Source organism: Nycticebus coucang, chromosome 5 (genome assembly GCF_027406575.1).
Source record: "Nycticebus coucang isolate mNycCou1 chromosome 5, mNycCou1.pri, whole genome shotgun sequence".
NCBI classification, from domain to species: Eukaryota; Metazoa; Chordata; class Mammalia; order Primates; family Lorisidae; genus Nycticebus; species Nycticebus coucang.
The window spans coordinates 7,834,383-7,855,049 of NC_069784.1; the positions used below are offsets into that span (position 1 = coordinate 7,834,383).

General features: G+C 37.0%; 1 protein-coding gene across 2 annotated transcripts in view; it reads right to left on the bottom strand.

The window, feature by feature from the left end:
* The window catches only part of ERICH3 (glutamate rich 3), a 125,933-nt gene that overhangs the window by 64,406 nt on the left and 40,860 nt on the right, over window positions 1-20,667 (bottom strand). For both annotated transcript variants that reach the window (XM_053592748.1, XM_053592747.1), the window contains exons 6-8: window positions 18,559-18,717; window positions 14,010-14,225; window positions 504-684 (exon numbers count right to left, since the gene is read on the bottom strand). In XM_053592748.1, the coding sequence (XP_053448723.1) occupies window positions 504-684; window positions 14,010-14,225; window positions 18,559-18,717 (556 nt within the window). The remainder of the gene's footprint in view (window positions 1-503; window positions 685-14,009; window positions 14,226-18,558; window positions 18,718-20,667) is intronic.

A 20,667-nucleotide genomic window follows, 5' to 3' on the forward strand; every position in this document is an offset into this window, starting at 1 on the left:
AATCAAATGAAAGCAGAAATGTACTAAAAACTATTTAGCCAAATTCTGCACCAAGTTATTTAGATATGATTTCACCCCAAAGTTTATTAGATTTGTGATTTTATCTCAACATACCTCTGAAGAACAAATTGCCAATCTGGTATTTTTCTCTTAGAATAATGGATGGTATAATTCACTATGGCAAGCCAAATAGTTAACTTGTAATTTGGGGGACAGCTTATTCATGCAACATTTTAATGATCATATATCTCTACCCTCAAATTAATCTGTTACCAGGTTAAATCACTCTAAATCCTTTCTTCCACAATCTGCAAGAATAATTGCTGTTTCAGTTTCAATCACGAAGCAGTAAATCAAGATTTACTTTTAGGCAGTTGGTTTATAAGTCTCTGGATATGCATAATTTCATAAAGTGATTGAAGTCATTTTGATATTATATCAACAACAGCTTATCTATAATATCAACTCCAAGCAATTAAAACAAATTAACATTTTATGTGTACCTTTTTCAAGCAGTTTGCCTTTGTAGACACAAAGATTTTCCCCACCACAGTGCTGTTGGTAAACTTTTATTTCATCCCGGAAGTCTGGGTTATCATAAGCTAGGTGTACGTTTTTCCCCAAATAGATCATTGTAATAGCTGCATTACTATGTGGCGATGTTTTGTAAATACTTCTTGATTTCTAGTATAAACAAAAGAAAAATGAGGTTTATTAACTACTTTCTAATCAGAGTTCTCATTTTCACATGAAATTATAATATAAAGAATTTAAAAGGCTACTTTTACATACCTAGCAGTGAAACGTTTATAAAGTGGCAATTTACACAATGCACAAAAAGTGAAGGCCATTACAAAATAGATCCTTCTACATAACTGTAACATAGACATTTTGGCTTTCTATATGTAACGTAAGTATGTGTGTTTGTTACATCCTATAAAAATGTCTATAAGGGGCTAAGAGGAAATGCTTTTGGTTCTTTTAGCTGATTCTCAAATAAAAATTCAAATGAATGAAATAAATATTGGTGACATCATTTTATTCTTATTTCAATCGACAGTGATGTGATTTAGCAATAGCTTTTTCTTTCTTTTTTTTTTTTTTTTTGTAGATACAGAGTCTCACTGTACCGCCCTCAGGTAGAGTGCCGTGGCATCACACGGCTCACAGCAACCTCTAACTCTTGGGCTTATGCGATTCTCTTGCCTCAGCCCAAGCAGCTGGGACTACAGGCGCCTGCCACAACGCCCGGCTATTTTTTTGTTGCAGTTTTGGCCGGGCCTGGGTTTGAACCGGCCACCCTCGGCATATGGGGCCGGTGCCCTATTCAGTGAGCCACAGGTGCTGCCTGCAATAGCTTTTTCTAATTGACTGCTTTACCTGTACAATTAACATGGACAACATATCCTTCTCTGGGCTTATGCCATCTGAATGGAAGATGGGCACATCGACTCCTTCTATGGTCACTCTGAGGCTGAGTGATCATGTCTGTTATGAGGCTGGAATTATCCAGTATCTCAAGAGGCATTCAGTTCAATGAGAAAAAACTATATGGTTAATACCGTTTGTATCGACAACATACCCAACAATTTCTTAAAAATTACCATGTAAACCTATTTGATAATCTGTGGCATCACCCAGTTTAAATTATTTATTTATAAAAATGTTCATAAACTTATTTACCAAAAATTAAAAGAAAGATCCTAGGCATTGATCCTAGGCATCAAAGATCCTAATTGAGAGTCTAAAGTGTCTTTATTAATGTTAGCCTGATCTCTAAATGGAGAAGGAGAAAAGGGAAAAGAGGAAGAGGGCTGAGCAATATGAAAGTTTGGGAGGGTCAACAAACTTTAAGAAGGACAAATGAGAACATTGTAGGCCTCTAGCATTAAGAACCAGGCTTTGCTTCTCATCTATGTCACTTTCCTAAAAATCAATGTTTAGTGAAAAGAAAAATACGGAGAGTTCAATTTTCAGTGGGTCCAAGACAGTTGAGTTTGAAAGAATAATAAAGCTGCAACAAATTTTTTTGAACAAACTATTAAAATATTTCCATCCCCCAAACGATTCCCTTCCACCTGAGAGGTTTTTTTTTTTAATTCAATTCTTTTCAGAGAAAATAAATCTGATGAAATGAAATTCTCCAAACAGTCTGAAAAGTATAAATGGAGGAGAAAATTAAAGAGTTCAAATTCAAGCAAATTGTCCTGCCTGTTGGAAATAAGTGCTCCCAAACAGAGAGACACCCAACAGACATATTTTACGGGCATTGAAAGATGTGAAGGTAAATCAGCAAACCGGTGGCTTGTTCTTTGCAGATTAGAAAGAAACATCTCCCTGAATCACAGTTGAAGGAAAGGGATGATAGTAGGCTTGGCTCCCACTTGCAAAATCAAATCATAATCTTATGTTTCCCTTTGCCTGGGCAGTGTGGAGCTGTGACATGCATGTGTGCGGCCCACTGCACAAAGACTTAAGGCAAATCCAGCTCCAAGCTGCATCCTGCACATTTAATGAAGTGACTGATTGAATAAAAGCATCCCCCTTTTGTTAAGCAATGCTTTCTAAAGTGGCTGGATTTAGAGGTAGGCCTGGGAGCTTCCAGGAGATAAGCACTGTATAAATACAAGGTAATAGTGGGATTAGAGGGGGAGAAGGGCCTGCATCATATGTACGAAATGAGAGAGACTAGCAAGAGAAACATTAAAAAGTAAAATAAAGGCAACAGCAGCACTTCACCCTTTTCATTTCCTCTAATTCATTTTTTTTCCTGCTAAAGCATAACTCTTTTCTCTTGAGTCTAGTTATTTCATTCTCTTTTTAAAAAATATTCCTCAATTACTACCACCAAGTAATCGTTTCTGGGTTCTAATAGGAGGCTTACCCGACAGCTCATGATTAAATACTTGTGCTAGGAAACAAACGGTTGTTTTTCAGTTGACTAAATTGGCTCTGTACTTACCATCTTGCAAGGTTATAATGACCCCAGATGGATGAAACTTTAACAGAGTTTCACAGTCCTTTTCTGCAAGTCCCAAAACCTTCCATGAAAATTCAGTTTCATTTCAAGAACGGCAGCATGGCCTCATACCCCTGTACAACTACAGCTTATCTTTCTGACTTTTCATTTCTTTTCATATTTCTTAAGCAAGTACAATCAGAGCTGGTAAATAAACATCAAGCCCACTGAGTGGTTAACCAGGCAGCAGTTACATTTGGTTTTGTAATATTTGTATTCCATTATTGTGTTTGTAATATTTGGTTTTGATGCTAAGTTTTCACTGGAATTTCTTTTATCCCTGCCCCGGTCTGTGTGAGAGGTGGATAAATGTCTTACCACAAAAAATAAATAAGTGAAGTGATGGTTATGTGAATCAGTTTGATTTAAGCATTCCACATTGTATATCAGATCATCACATTGTATTTATACAGTTATGATTTAGTAAAAAATTAAATTTAAATTAATAAAAAAGACACAGTAAAGGTATCAATGTGCCTGCTCTTGTTCAAGTGTTGCGCAGCAACTCCTCTCCTTCCATTGAAGCCCCAGTGAATTTTGGACATCATAAAGTCCTACCTGGACCCCTGCAATAGTAACGTGACCACAGAATTTGCATCCAAATAGGATGCATAGAGAAAGAGATGTTACTAAGAATTATGGGAGAGGGAAAAGAGCAGAAATTTGGACTGTTTCAGAAAAACTGGGATGTAGCATCATCCTACAAATTGGTCTCTCCACTGCTCCTCTGATATTGCTCAAAATCTCCTTTGTCTAAGATATCAGAGTGTGTATTCCTCTCTCCCATTAGAAAAGAATGGTATCTAATTATTATATCCCAGAGTCTTGCCAGTGCTGACACTTAGCAAGGATCTAATAATGTTGATCCCACTGGACATGGAACACTAAGGCATTCCACATTTGTCCTCTGCTGAGACAGGAAGTACAGTACCGTAGGTTGGCCCTACCCTAAAGTGGAAGATTTGTACATTGATAGGAACTCAATAAAAACCAATTTATAGGCTAAATAAATCAAACAATTATTAAGCTTTGGTGATTATAATTTGATAAAGATTGATACAAATAGTAGGTTGACTTTTAATCTTAATTAGTCTGAGTTTAATCTCCACACTGTTTTCCATAGAGGGTGTACTAATTTGCACCTGTTTGTTTCTCTCTGCATTCACACCAACATCTAGCCTTTTTGGACTTCTTAATAAGGGACATTTTCACTGGGATGATGTGGTATCTCATCATGGTTTTAATTTGCATTTCCCTAATGATTAGTGACATTGAGCATTTTTTCATGTTTATTGGCCATTTTTCTATCTTCTTTTGAAAAGTTCCTGTTCATGTCTTTGGCCCACATTTTAATGAGGCAGGTTAGTGTTTTCTTGCTGATTTGTTTGAGTTCCTTGTGGATTTTTGTTATTAATTAGATTTTTATCCAATGTTTACTTGTGAGTATTTTTTCCCATCCCATAGGTTGTCTGTTTTCTTTGTTCATTATATCCTTGGTTACACAGATGCATTTTAATTTAATCAAGCCCCATGTATTTATTTTTCTTATTGCTGTTATTGCCATTGGGGTCTTCTTTATAAATTCTTTGCCTAGACCTATATCTAGAAGAATTTTCCAAGGAAAGAAGTCATATTATCAAAAAGTCACCTGCACTCAAATATGAATGACGCACAATTCACAATTGCAAAGATGTGGAATCAACCCAAATGTCCATCAGTTCATGAATCAATTAACAAAATATGGTACATTATGGAATACTACTCAGCCAAGAAGAAATGTGATTAGATGCCTTTTGCAATAATTTGAATGAAACTTGCAACAATTATCCCAAGTGAAGTGTCTAAAGAATGGAAAAAGCAAACATGTGTGCACTCACTATTAAACTGGAACTGACTGATGAACATATATGTGCACAGAGGGAAGTAAGACTGAAAGGAAGTCAAGCAAGGGCTAAGGGGAGGAGAGCCCACGCAAAAATCTACCTCAAGCGTGCAATGAACACTACCTGGGAGACAGGCACACTTGTAACCTTGAATCAAGCATTATAAAAGCAACCTGCATGACCAAAAACATTTGTGTGCCCATAATATTTTGAAATGTAAACACATTGACACAGAAGCCAGCCACCACCCCTGTGTTGACACTGGCAGCATCAGAGAAAAACTGATATAAACCAGAGAAGGAGTGTTCATATTCCAAAGGCTAGGAAAGCAGCTGGCTGTCCTGACAACTTCTCACTGTGCTCACTGGCTTCTTTCCTTTCTCTTCTTTTTCTTGCTGGATTTCTCTGCAGTCTCCTCCTCCTTCGTTTCTAGGATGCTTTCTCTTTTCATGTTCCTCTTGCTCCTTTTTCTTAACATTGTGTAACCCATGGCTCATGCTTATGCCCAGAAACTCTGTGATCCTCCCAGAGACCTCGAAGCTCTAGATTTTGAGGATCTGCTTCTCTTATTCCTTCTAAGGGAAATTGTGATAAAGGGTCTTGCCCACATTTTCCTCCCCACTCCCTCTGCCTCCTAACCTACCCTTGTGCTTCCCTGTGTAACTCTGCATGGTATGGTGTGATGGTTAATTTTATCTGTTAACATAGCTGGACCAGGATGCTAGATTAGTGGGCAAAAATTACTCTGGATGAAATTCTGACTAATGCATGTGGTATTCCCCCTCCTCTTGGGAACTGTAGCAATTTTTTCCATGGCAATTTTCCCCTAATCTATAGATCTCATCAAACCATAACAATAATAACATCCACATTTAAAATAGCCAGCCACAAGAATACACCTGTTTTATTAGGCAAAGGGCAGCTAATGAAAGTGTTAAGCAGTGGAGGAGAATGTTGGGAGCTTTTTTTTTCTTTACAAAGTTTAAGTTAGTATCATGCAGAATGTACCAAAACTGAGATGAGTTTTGTATATTCTTTTTTCCCCTTCTTATCTTTCACCCTCAGCAATATGGTTCTATATGGAAACTTTCTACTTATTGTCTAAAGTCCATTTCAAATGCCACTTTCTGCCGGAGGCATTCTCTAACCTACTCAGTCATAACTAATATTTCCTTCCTCTGTGTTCCCACTGAGCTTTATTTATATCCTAATGATAGTACTCATCACAATGTATCATGGTTAATTGCATATATTTCTGTCTTTCTTGCTAAACAACAATGTTTATGAGAACAAGGATTTGATTTTACCCCTCTTGGTAAACTTAGCACCAAGCACAGTGCTTGTTATAATCAATAAATGCTAAGATGAGCTATTTGTTCATTTCAAGGTAGAACATAAGTATATAGATGATTGCAATAGACCAACTAAAGTTAGTAAGCAAACTCTTAGAAGTGATCAAGGAATACAGCAGGTCTCAGGTTACAAAATCAACATTCATAAATTGGTAGCCTTTATATATACCAACAATAGTCAAGCTGAAAAAATAGTTAAGGACTCTATTCCATTCACAGTAATGCCAAAGAAGATTAAATATTTGGGAGTTTATCTAACAAAGGACGTGAAAGATCTCTATAAAGAGAACTATGAAACTCTAAGAAAATAAATAGCTGAAAATGTTAACAAATGGAAAAACATACCATGCTCATGGCTGGGAAGAATCAACATTGTTAAAATGTCCATACTACCCAAAGCAATATACAATTTTAATGTAATCCCTATTAAAACTCCACTGTCATACTTTAAAGATCTTGAAAAATTATACTTCGTTTTATATGGAATCAGAAAAAACCTTCAATAGCCAAGACATTACTCAGAAATAAAACCAAAGCAGGAGGAATCACGCTACCAGACCTCAAACTATATTATAAATCGATAGTGATAAAAACAGCATGGTACTGGCACAAAAACAGAGAAGTAGATATCTGGAACAGAATAGAGAACCAAGAGATGAATCCAGCTACTTACCGTTATTTGATCTTTGACAAGCCAATTAAAATCATTCAGTGGGGAAAAGATTCCCTATTTAACAAATGATGCTGGGTGAACTGGCTGGCAACCTGTAGAAGACTGAAACTGGACCCACACCTTTCACCATTAACTAAGATAGACTCTCACTGGATTAAAGATTTAAACTTAAGACATGAAACTATAAAAATACTAGAAGAGAGTGCAGGGAAAACCCTTGAAGAAATTGGTCTGGGCGAGTATTTTATGAGGAGGATCCCCCGGACAAATGAAGCAGCTTCAAAAATACACTATTGGGACTTGATCAAACTAAAAAGCTTCTGCACAGCCAAGAACACAGTAAGTAAAGCAAGCAGACAGCCCTCAGAATGGGAGAAGATATTTGCAGGTTGTCTCCGACAAAGGTTTAATAACCAGAATCCACAGAGAATTCAAACGTAAAGCAAGAAAAGAACAAGTGATCCCATCGCAGGCTGGGCAAGGGACTTAAAGAGAAACTTCTCTGAAGAAGACAGGCGCACAGCCTACAGACATATGAAAAAATGCTCATCATCTTTAATCATCAGAGAATGCAAATCAAAACTACCTTGAGATACCATCTAACTCCAGTAAGATTAGCCCATATCACAAAATCCCAAGACCAGAGATGTTGGCGTGGATGTGGAGAAAAGGGAACACTTCTACACTGCTGGTGGGAATGCAAATTAATACATTCCTTTTGGAAAGATGTTTGGAGAATACTTAGAGATCTAAAAATAGATCTGCCATTCAATCCTATAATTCCTCTACTAGATATATACCCAGAAGACAAAAAATCACATTATAACAAAGATATTTGTACCAGAATGTTTATTGCAGCCCATTTCACAATTGCTGAGTCATGGAAAAAGCCCAAGTGCCCATTGATCCACGAATGGATTAATAAATTGTGGTATATGTACACCATGGAATATTATGCAGCCTTAAAGAAAGATGGAGACTTTACCTCTTTCATGTTTACATGGATGGAGCTGGAACATATTCTTCTTAGTAAAGTATCTCAAGAGTGGAAGAAAAAGTATCCAATGTACTCAGCCCTACTATGAAACTAATTTATGGCTTTCACATGAAAGCTATAACCCAGTTATAACCTAAGACTATGGGGAAGGGGGAAAGGGAGGGAAGGGAGGGTAGGGGGGATGGGCAGAGGGAGGGTGATTGGTGGGATTACACCTGCGGTGCATCTTACAAGGGTACATGTGAAACTTAGTAAATGTAGAATGTAATTGTCTTAATACAATAACTAAGAAAATGCCAGGAAGGCCATGTTAACCAGTGTGATGAAAATGTGTCAAACTGTTTATAAAACCAGTGTATGGTGCCCCATGATCGCATTAATGTACACAGCTATGATTTAATATTAATAAAAAAATAATAAAATAAAGTTAGTAAGCAAGCCCTTGAACTAGAGATGTTCCAGTGACAGTGGAAAAGAATTATCAGGTACGTGAGCCTTGCCAAGTATTAGAAGATGTAAAAATTGACTGCATATGTGACTTGCTTTCTATTTCTGTTGGGCATCTCTGATCTAGAGGGCTTAGCAATTAACCAGATATGTGATGCAGAGGGAAGAAAAAATTTGAGATTTTGAGACCAAATTACTGGAGAAAAGATTGTGCTTTATGAAAAATAAAGCAATTGTATGGAGAATCTGGCTTAAGTTTTAATGATGTCAAATTTGAGGGGCAGCAGGACCTGATATTTAGGCATTTAAAATTGCACCAGGCTCATATGAATCCTAAGATGTGGATGTGGGGTTCTGATGGGACATGGGAGAAAGTCTCAGATTAGCATCATGTTTGAAGAAGCTTTTTGTCCACTCCTTCAAAACACATGTAAGAAACAAAAACAAGCTTTGTTTTTAATAGATAAAAATAACCATTATAGAAAGCCTATGTTTTGACATTTATGGGAGCTCTTTATGGGACTAGCCACAGTTTCAGTAGGCTGCCATGTAGTGGGGGGTGACTAGCAAGGTCAGGTTCTCTCAATCCTGATGGGGAACCTAAAAGTCTGGAGGTGGGTGTGGTAAACGTCAGTGCACAATCTAACTAAGCTCATAGATTCAGTAAATGCTGGTATAAGGCTCTGAAGGTGCTGGAACAAAATAGGAGAAAGCAACAGGGTCCAGAGGGGACTGTGAATCCCACCACCTTGTTGTTTGGCTCCACCAATCATCCCCAGAGACACAAATCACAGAAGCCAGATGCCATGATGTTCTACACATTCACAGAGGAGCAGGTGGTGGGCTGCTAGCAAGCCCTCTTTCATTGCCTTTTACCTCTTCCTCGTCTTTCTTTTAAGTGCTTTTGAAGGATGTTTTGGTGAGTAGTAGTCATAAATTCAAAGAACAAATTTAATTTGTAAATTAGTCACAATGGCCATCTCCCCATAAATGAATCTTTTCTATATCTAAATAAAATCAACTTGTGATAATGTAAAAGTGCATGACTCTCTACACTGAGCTGGTTTTACTCTATACTCCAGGACCCAGAGCTAGAGTCAAATCCAAGAGACATCTAGCGAAATACTGAAACCACATGGGAAGTTGACCACATCATGAACAGAAAAAAAGTGTCCAAGTTGACACCTGTGCTGGTGACTACATTTTGTGACAAAGGAGAGTCACAAAGAAGTAAGACAAGAGGTAAATGCAAGCAGCAAAGAACCGTAATAGTGGAATGTTGTGAAAGGCGAAGGGGGAAAGTTTTAAGAAAGAGAAAATTAATAGCAAAAAATACTGTTATCAAAGAAAAATCATGATGAACAGAAAACACAAACTAACATGGTAGAAGTCTAATGTACCACTATGTAAAATAAATGTAACTGGACAAAACTCAATTTATGAATGGAACAAAGATTCTCAGTTAAATTAAATGCAAATTACCCATCTCTTGCATAAACACATTTAAACTCTAAAGTTTAATCTTAAAGATACCAAAAGGCTGAAATAAAAGAAAAACATACACACATGCACACACACAAATGTATACGTGTAGTTCACCCTTGAACAGCATGGATTTGAACTGTCAGGGTCCACCTATATGCAGATTATTCTCAATAAATATATTGGAGAATATTTTGGCAATCTATAACAATTTGAAAAACTCAGAAAATGCATAGCCTATAAATCTCAAAAATTAAGAAAAGGTATATCATGAATGCAAAAATATATGTACATACTAGTGTATTCAATCATTTGTTATCATGAAAAACATGTAAATCTATTATTAAAAATTAAAATGTATCAAAACTTATGAATACAAACACTTAGAGACCATACATGGAACCACTTGCAGTCAAGAGATATGTTAACAGACACAAAGTGCAGGGTTAAATTACAACTGCATACAATTCACAATGGTATATACCGTCCTACTTGTAATAATTTTCTAGCTACCTCCTGGTGCTATTGTGGTGAGCTCAAGTGCTGTGAGCATCCGCTTAAGATGTCACGTGATACTAATCATCTCTGCCTAAAAATTCATCTGTCCAGGAGATTGCAGATCACGGTAAAAAGTGATCTCTGTGGTTCTTGCATATTTTTCATCTTGTTTAGTGCCGTGCCAATAAACCTTGAAAAACACCGTAAGAAGCAGAGAAAAGTTATGACGTTACAAGAATGAGTTGAGTTTCTTGGTATGTACTGTGGGTTGAGGTCTGCAGCTATCGCTACCCACCATTGCCGCAGACAACTCATCTCACAAAGAGATGACAAACTTAAATCATCAATAAATGCTCACAGCTCCATAAGTGTATTCTCCCTTTATGATTTTCATAATATTTTCAGTTAATATTTATTCAGATTAATCATTATGATTTATCATTGTTAGTCTAGTTTACTAAAGAATACAGTATATAACATGTGAAATATATATATATATAAAACATATAAAATATGTGTTAATCTACTGTTGATGTTATTGGTGAGACCTCCAATCAACAATAGGCTATTGGTGGTTGATGTTGATGTTAATCTACTGTTGATGTTATTGGTGAGACCTCCAATCAACAATAGGCTATTGGTGGTTAAGTTTGGGGGGAGTCAAAGTTACATGCAGATTTACAACCATGGAGGGCTTAGCACTCTGTACCTCAGTATTGTTGAACAGTCAACTACACTCACACACACACACACCAGTAAAACACTAATCTAAATAAGGAGAACTATTTTTTTAAAAAGCATATTTTAAGACAAAAATGTGGTGATAAAAAGGATCATTTTTAATGACAAAGGGTCACTTGAATTGTAAGATAAAATAATTCTAAATCTGAGAGCACATAACGAGATTTTTTACACATTTACCAAACAGAACTTGGCATAATTACAAAGAGAAATTGACAAGTCCATACTTACAGAGAATGAATTACCATTATAAACCAAGAGACTGTGTAGATGAAAAAAAACTAAAGATGTAAAAATACGAGTGACATAATTAACATTTATCTACTGTACATTCACACACCCTGTTCGCAACATTTAAAGAACTATATTCTTTCTAAAAATTGAACATCTATTAGCCCACAAAGCAAGTCTCCACAAATACCAAAGAATTAAAATCACACAAAACAAGAATAAGATGCTTTTTAAAAGTAGCATTCAGTGAACACAAAAAGAGTTCTTAGAATTGAATATAGCAGGAGAAAAAACTCAGTAGAATGCGTTGAAGATAAAATTGAAAAAAAAAAAATCTCTCAGCAAGTAGAACAAAAAGACAAAGAAGTAGAAAGTAGCAGAGAAAAGCGAAGAACGTCAGAGCATCAGTAGAGCAGCTCTAACCCTCCTAAAATAGGAATTCCAAAGAGAGAACAGAGGTTAGGGGCAAAAAGGCCAAGTTGGAATGCACCCCTGTGACTCCAGAGGCAGGTCTGAGAATGCCTGTCAAAGGCAGGAGGCCGCTGCCCCCGTGCTGTGCTTCCCACCGGAACACAGACTCCCAGGGGAATCTGCCTCAGACGCTCATTTGACCTCGGGATGAAACAGTCTCTGCTCTCTCCTCCGTCCCAGCTACAGAAGCCCTGCTGTCCTCCTTCCTGCTGGAGGTGCAGGGTCTGGCCCACACGAGCACCTCACCCCACACCCTGATTCTGGTGAGCCCCACATTTCCTGGCATACTCATTACCAGGCCTTTCTGAAAACTGTCAACAAACCAAACTCAGATTCTGACCCTAAGATTATTTACAGTTTTCTTGGAATTATCGTCCTTTCTTTATACTGCTAGGTTTGAGCTGATTTCTGAAGTTTTGTGCAGGTAAGTGACAGAACTCTAAAGAAAAGCAGGGACAACTTAACACAGAAGTCAGCGTGGGGGCTGGAAGGGGCAGGAAGTAGGGGGCTCTGCAAAATAGGACTGTGGAGTCTGCTTCAGGGCGCGGTCATGGGTGCCTCCTGGATCACTCTTGTTTAACTTGTATATTCAGATTTTACACATTCTTATAGTTTATGGGACGTTGAAACTATTTTTTAAAGAGTATGAATAAGCAGAGTATGTCCCAGTAACAAATTTTAACATCAGAAATTCAACTCATACCACCCAAGTGTCTGAGGATAACGAGAAAGTTATTGTTTTTACTAAGTGGGCGCCACACCTTTGAAAGCATGTTCAGTGGCCTGGTGGAAACCAAGGCCAGCATGCAAGAAATTCAAGAGGAAGTTAGGGAATGTGGTAGATTCTGCTGTTGCTCCAAATTTTCCCTGGCCCTCCCTGTGACAAACTGATACTTCATTGAGATCAATCTTGGTCACAGACTTGTTTTGCCACGAGGAATCCAAGTGTCAGTGATATGTGCGGCCCCTGAGCTGAACCTTAAAAGTATGGTTCTGCTGTGCCTGAGGCGCTCGCACCCTGCCAGGCCCCTCCATTCTGAGCTGCACTGCGGTCTGGATCCCAGAATCGCAGCTGCTCAACAGACAATAATGTGAGCAAGAGATAAACATTTGCTGTTGTAAGCTGAGTTGCCTGGGGTTGTTTGTTACACTAAGCTCCAGTAAACCATTCTTCAGAGAACTTTGCAGAGAAGAGAAGGAGAAAACCGAAGTCTGAGGTTGCAGCACGTGAGGGATGCGAGGCAGAGATATTAGAGGAGGCTGGAAACGCAGATTGGAGAGAAGGACAAGCAGTGAAGGGGGAAGAGGGTGATGAAAGACAGGAAAGCGTGGGCCTCAGGGAGGAGGGAGCGTGCGCTCTGCAAAGGCATCAAGGAAGGGAGAGAATTTGGTAAAACAGAGTTGAATGGAGGAAATTTGAGCAAGCTGGAGGAAGATGGTCCTAATCTTTTGAGAAGGCTAGATAGAGGTGTGGAGGGCTGGAGGGGATGAGACGGGGACACAGGGTGGATGAGGTCCCTGAGAGTGAGGCTGGATTAGTCCATACGAGTCTGCGTGGACATCGGAACTTCACTGAAATGTTCAGAGCAATGTTGACACAGCTATCTGCTAGTAATCACAAACATTACATATAATTACTATTTTTTTATATTAAATGATAAAAGAGAAGATCTTTTGCCTTCTTACTAGCCTGTATTTGTATAATGTCCAACTGGCCTCGAAATTATTTTTTGTCAGTATTTTGAGGAAATGAGTATAATAAACTACAATACTTTCAAAGAACACCAAAAGAAAAGTTTTTCTAGGTTTTATACAGCAATTTGCCATAAATCATTAAAAATAAACTTTAGTAAGACATGCTATGTTTTTTCAGATATATTGTTTCTGAATTTTTACAAACTTAAATGTGAAGATACTTCTGACAACATGGATTAAAGAAAAGCCATTTGGAAATGGGTGCAGTTCAAATTAAATTTGACTGTAAGATTTACGACGCTTTCGTTATTAACTGTGCTAAGTTTGTTACTCAACTGAACTACTCAAATCTTTGATTTTGGATTCATTCAAGCTTACGATTACACTTATAAAATTATTATATTTCTTTACAGAAGGCGTTCTGCATGGGATTTCCCCAAATTCTTTCACTGCAAATCTAGAAATTTAATACTGAAATGTAATCTGTGCTAAATTAATAAAAGAAAAATTTCATAATCACCCTGGCGAAGACGGGCTCGAAGCCGTTGGGAGCAGTGGTGGGACGGAAGGTTCTCCTCCACATTTCAGATCGATTTTCTCTGGTGCTTCTTCCATTGGCGGGAGGAGGTGGCGGGGGGATGGGCATCATGTAGCTGCTAATGTTTGGAAGTCGGTACGGGTCCATTCTCTGTGAATTGCCTACAGAGTTCCTGAACTTTGTCACCGCCTTCCTGCCCTGTAATCACATTTCATGACATAAAAACCAAAGGAGCAAAATCAGTGACCCAGGGTTATCCAAACTTCAAGACCAGCCCATGTGACTGACACTGCATGAGCAAGTGTTATCAACACACAGATTGGAAACACTTCAGTCTGTTGAAAAATGGCACTTTGCTGTATCCACAGCAAATTAGCTAGTTGTAAATGTATGACCTTATATAGTATATTTTTTAACAAATAAATGTTGAGGGCATTTTAACAGTACTTTCTGGATTTTTCCCAACAACTGGTTTAATCTCTGGGGACCCAGTACAATTAAATAATTAAATCAAAGAAGTTTGAAGGGTTATCCTTTAAAGCAGGTCTGAGTAGTCCATTTAGCAATGAGGAGTTAGGACTTCCTCATACTCTTTTTTCACCCATCTGATATTAGAATAGACAAGGCTATGAACAAAAAGGAAATATGATGTACTAATTAAATTATTACAACCTTTATAGAGACTAAATTGGAATATTTATCAAAATTTTAAGATGCATACTCTAAAGAAAGTCTACTGGTAGGAAGAAATTCTACACAGATAACTTTACAAGTTCACTACTACAACTGTGTATAAGAATAAGATATATATGCACAAATATATATACATAACATTAAGTAAAACATCAAAAAAAGTAACGTCTTAAAAGTCTATCAATAGGATATTTCCCTACATTTGTACTTGTTCAGATAATAGATCACCAAGTTCATAAAGAATGATGTGAATCTATTGATCCTAACATTAAAAGTCCATGAGACATCACCATGCATTCATTTCAAATAATTTTCATGTGAATTATGATTAAAATCAAGAATAATTGAGAGAATTTAAATGTGGGATGATCTTCAGGGGGATATATTCAAAAAAGTTCAATCAACATGTATTACCTTCCTCATTAAAGCACTTCAGAAGGGGTGGAAATGAGAAAAAAACTAACCCCGAAGGTATAATCAATAATTATATTACATTTGTCAAGTATGAGTCCCTAAATTTTTGCAAATTGGTAATTTGGTGGTATCTGAAGTAGTTTCCAAACGTTAAGAGATATTTAAGTGTTCGTAATCTGTTTTATGACAATTTATTTGCTTTTACATTTATTTATATTTATATGATATAAATGTGAACTGTATTTTTTTAATTTTCTAATTTAATTGTCAACTAAGTCCTTATTTTGAGATGCATATTAGTGAAGTTATTTTCAAGAGAGGGAAATTATCTTCTACACACTGAATTTCTCATTGCTAAACAAGTAAAATACAAATTAAATAAAATCATGTGTAGCTCAAATTTTGATTGAAAACATTTATATGAATAGAAAGGGATTTAAGCCGATAGTCACCAAAGCATTTACGATTGTTACAATGGTTAATACTACTTTGGGTCGTATTTTTATTTTCCTACATTTTTTAATTTTTTTCTGTAATGGAATATATTGATATTGTAATAACAAGTGAAAATATTATGAACAATAAAATAAATGAATCTAGAACTTTGGTGGTTTAGAAACTTTTTAAAAAATTACTTCTGAGCAGACATCAGTGAATTACATGCCTTATTTGGAAATGATTTAATAAATTTTTAAAAATTTACACTTTCTTCTTTACCTGTTTTTATTTAACCCAAAAGCATCAAAGACATGTTTCCATGCTACCACAAATAATTCTCTCTTATAATTTTAAATGTATTTTAATGTACTATAACATTTTTTAAATGTTTTATGACATATTTAAGTATCTTCAAATCATTCTGTATTGCAAATATGATAGTATAAAATATTCTTAAATTTATTTCTTCACACATACGTATGTATTCCTAGAATACATTTCTATATGTCAAAATGCTTGATTGTGTTCACGTAAAGTGGTGGCAGATGCTCCCACGTCGCTTTCATAAACACTCATACCGATTTCTATTCCTACCAATAGCAGGTGAGAAAACTTTCATTCCAAGGATATTCATTTCCAATCATGTCATTATTTTCACTCAATTGCATCTTAACAGGTCTATTTTTGACCAATTGCTTTTGTCTAGGTTAAAGACCCTCACCCTGCCAGTTAGCAAAGTTCAACCTGCTTATGTACCCTGCACTTTCAAATACTTCACATAGGCAGGTCCTTTACTCTTTAAAAAAGCAATAAGAACTTATTGGATGTACAGTCATCATCAGAGTAGTATTCTTCTTTTGGAGTTTCTGGTTTCATTTAATATTAAATTATTTTCATCATCAACGCCACTGAAAAATATTACACATAAGGATGTATGGTCACAGCCTATTTTGTCTATCTAAATTATGCTACAAGGTCCAGTAAGTTACTTTTTGTCTTTCTTGATGCCCAGAGCAGTGTCTGGTCCATAGTATACCCTGGTAAGTATTTACTGAATGAAAGTAGTTTTAATTACCATGGAAGTCCTCTCAATTTTGTCAGCACATCAAGTGCCTATCCTCCAAAATAATCCAATAATCCATATCTCCAAAATTTGGAAACAGGAAAACAAAAGACCCTGTCAAGATTCAGTTAGTAAATCCATACAAAGCTTGGAGTAAATTTGGAAAATCAACTAAAAGGAAAAAAAAGTGAATCCCAGCATGCAGAACCTGAATATTACCTGAATGACAGTGTTCACACATCTAACAGGAAAATATATCCATCAGAGTATAATTACTAGTTATAGGAACTTAGAAAGGAATATAATTACCTTGGTAAATGTGGAAAGTACCCATCTGAGTACTACCTAGGGGAGAAAAAATCCTACCCATTGGACATTGAGTATTTCCAGTCCTAATGGCAAAGGTAGCCTGGAGGATATAGGTTTCAGCCAAAGTCCTTTGAGATTTCCGGTACCTTTGGCAAGCCCATTCCTAGTGGATTCACTGGGGCGTCTCAGCCCAATGCCATCAACATTCCATGACACCACATCCCCACATTCGGATTCCAGGCTCACTAGGCAACATTCTCATTGTGACTTGGCTTCTCATGCAGGCCCCTGCCGGGGTACAATGCACATTTTATGGAAGCTGTGACAATTTGATATCACTATTCCTTGGGGAATGAATGGCCTCTTATAGTGGTTTAGTTCTCTGTTTTGGTTTATCATAGAGGCAAAAATGTGCTTGTTGTGAGTTATCTGAGTCCCCCTGATGCTCTCTTTCAGGCTGTGACCATTTCTGGACACTGGCTGAAGGAATCTTCGGGCCTTTGACGTGAAGACCAGATCTTTATAAGTGTCACAGTAACTGACAGGTGACCCAACAAGTTCCTGCCCAGCTCCAGGCCATCCTCCCTAGACAAAGTGCCGCCACTTTTCAATTAATGTCTCCCACTTTCTGGGAAACTGCTGTTAAATTAACTGAAATAAGGTTTGTGAAAAGTGGTTCACAGGCTGAAAAGCACATTGTGTTAAAGTATTAGTTATTGTTTTTAGAGTTATATGCATACTTTTATTATGAAATACAATCATTTATTTGTCTGAATTAATTTCTCAGTGTCAAGGTTATCTCTAAGTTAAAGATAAAATAATTCAATTTCCTATGCCTTGTTTCCTAATCAAACATGGAACATAATTCACTCCCTTTGAACATAATGACAGTTGTACTCATGACACAGACTCTTTCTTAAGCTGGCTAATGTTAATTCTTCCCTGTAGAAATACAAACAATACTCTCCCGAATTATTAAATGCACTAATTCTCCCTCCCGTTTTAAGTAACTCACTTTTCATAGTGACCATATCTCCTTCCTGTGCTCTATTAAAATAAGTGGAAATTACCCGAGACATGACCTTGAAAGGGAAGCAGAGTCGACCTCTTCCATGTGATTAACTCAGCATTTTTAAAAGATGGACATTCTTTTCCTTTCTGTATTCAACCTTCTAAAAGTCAAACTGGAAGCAATTTCATACACTGATGGGAAGGTGAGTCGGCATGCAAATGCAAACTGACTCTTGGAAAGTTTCATTTCTTAGGGTTCACACATTTAAAATTTGGAAGGCGTCGACACTTTCTTTTCTGAAAGAAGTCAGATCTGACTAAAGAAAAGTCTTTCTGCTTTGTTTTTCAATCAGCCTTTCAAAGAGATAAGAAATCACCCTGTATTGTTACATATTTCTTAATTTTTTGCTCAGTGACACAGAAACTATAGGCTTTGCAGTTTCAGTAAGATATAATTAATCAAAAGCACATAGTAAGTGCTTCATAAATGCACAATATACATTCCACGGTGCAGAATAATTGAATATAGCACCTTAAAAACTGTGATACCCTAAAATCCTAACGAAGAATCGAAATATATTTCTTGAAGAAAATAACATTTACCCCAATAGGAAACGGAGCTGTGTTTTCCATCAGTGAGGGTTTTGATCTGGACCCTGAAGTTATCTTGGGAACAGTTTCCACTGCAGGATTACGGGGAAGAGGCTGTAATCGAATTGGAGGCTGCATATTTCCTGGGGCAGTGTATGGGCGAGGGGCTGCCTAGACAATTAGGGGAAAAAAATTCCATTTAAATTAGTATCTTGACATGTTTCCAGAACCAGTTAATAACCCAATAAATTGCCTACAGTCATTAATGGTACCTTTTTACTGAACAGATTAAACTTTAATTATGTCTTTCCATTATACATACCCTTATGACCCAACATGTTTGTTAAAACATATGGTGTTGAAGTCCTCTACATCACTAACTGCCACAATTATGGGGGAGTATATTAGACAAAGGGGATGTCCTTTATGATGTTTCTGTATTTTTAGTCACACTGTGAACTCACAGATAATACTTAATTTATGCTGTGCATAGAATGAATGGCTTTACTCATTAAAGGGTAAGTTGAAAAATGTTTTCTATTTTAAGGGGTCTAAAGGGATATTATTGGAAGGGACTCATTTCTGTTTAAAAGTTTTCAACATAAACTCTACTCTGAATCCTGTTAGCCTTACCATTTGTCTGAAGTTAAAACAGACAACATGTTACAAACAGAAGAGGTGAGGCAGGTGGTTAACCGAAACACATTACCATTTACTTAATTCCTTCCTTAAAGCATTAAGAACATGAAAATAAAAAATCATGACTGTCACCTTTGGAACATACTACATAAGAATGGACATGTTTTCCATGCTGAGTATTTTCCCTTTGCCCCTTCAGATCTCCTGAACGTTCTCTGCCCTGCTCTGTGCCCTGGAAGTGATTCCTTTTGAGACTCTTCCAACGAATCTTAGCATTGCAGTTGGAGTCCCCCAGTGAAAGGCACTAGCAGGAGATGAAAGGACAGGAGCAGAATGAGAGTAGAGTGTTTATTTTTCCTTCAGGGCTGCAATGGGCCAGCTGCATCCCTCTACCAAAGTCAAGTTCACAGCTGCCACTGGGAAGCCCTCCCCTAATGACAGGTACTAGCTGAAGGTTCTGGTAACCAATCCCTCTCTTTCCCCAAGATGTGCTGACCCTGGCACACTTAACATCCCTAGTTGGTTTTCATTAACCCTGCCTGCTTCTTTGTAAATAGTTTCTTTATAAACACTTCCTAATCACTCTATTTTCATGAGCCATCTGTTTCCTGCTGAGACCCTCACCGATGCATTTCCAATCAGTCAGGGACAGGCTATAGCAAAGACCAAAAGTGCCAATATAAACACTCCACTCTGATGTAACTTCACTATATAGATTAGCAGTGTGTCAAAAAGTGGGGAGGGGTGGGGGGGCATGAGGCTTTTGGCCCAATTATTCTATTATAATAAGAGAGTAGAAAACCTGTCAAGGATAGTACACACATATTTGGGTAAGGGGGTTTGAGAAGGATGGTATAAAAATAACTCATGAATAAGGCTTTATACATTCATTGACTCTAAAGAATGGTGAATGAGAAATATTCAGCTCCGCAAAGTATATGTAAATACTCAAAAACATTATAGCAAGACAGCTCCCACTACCAAAGTTTAGTCTTAGTGCCATTTTGAGAGGCAGTCATATGTTGGCAAATCTCTGATTTTGTTTCATAACATTCATGGAATTCCCACTGAGAGAGATCCTGTGAAGAGATAAAAAGTAATTTTAACATCTAATAGCAACACAAGACAATTAGTATCAAATGAACAACACAAAACTGCCAAACAGAAAATAACAGCAAAATACCTGAGAATAGACCATAGAACTAAAAGTTTTTAGAAACTTTAGAGAAAGCCAATGAGGATGATACAAATGAAAGCAGTTAGATTTTATCCACGTGGTAAACAAGAAGCAAATGGATAAGCAGAGGGGAATGGTGAGTTTGAACATCCGATTGATAAGAGAGCTGGTGATGAGCATGCCATGGCAAGAACAGCAAAGATAACATTCCCGAATATCTGTTTTCTTCCCAATTTTTATTTGGGGACACAGTTGTCATAACTAAAGGTTATATTCCCCAGCATCCTTGTGACTCTGTATCAATG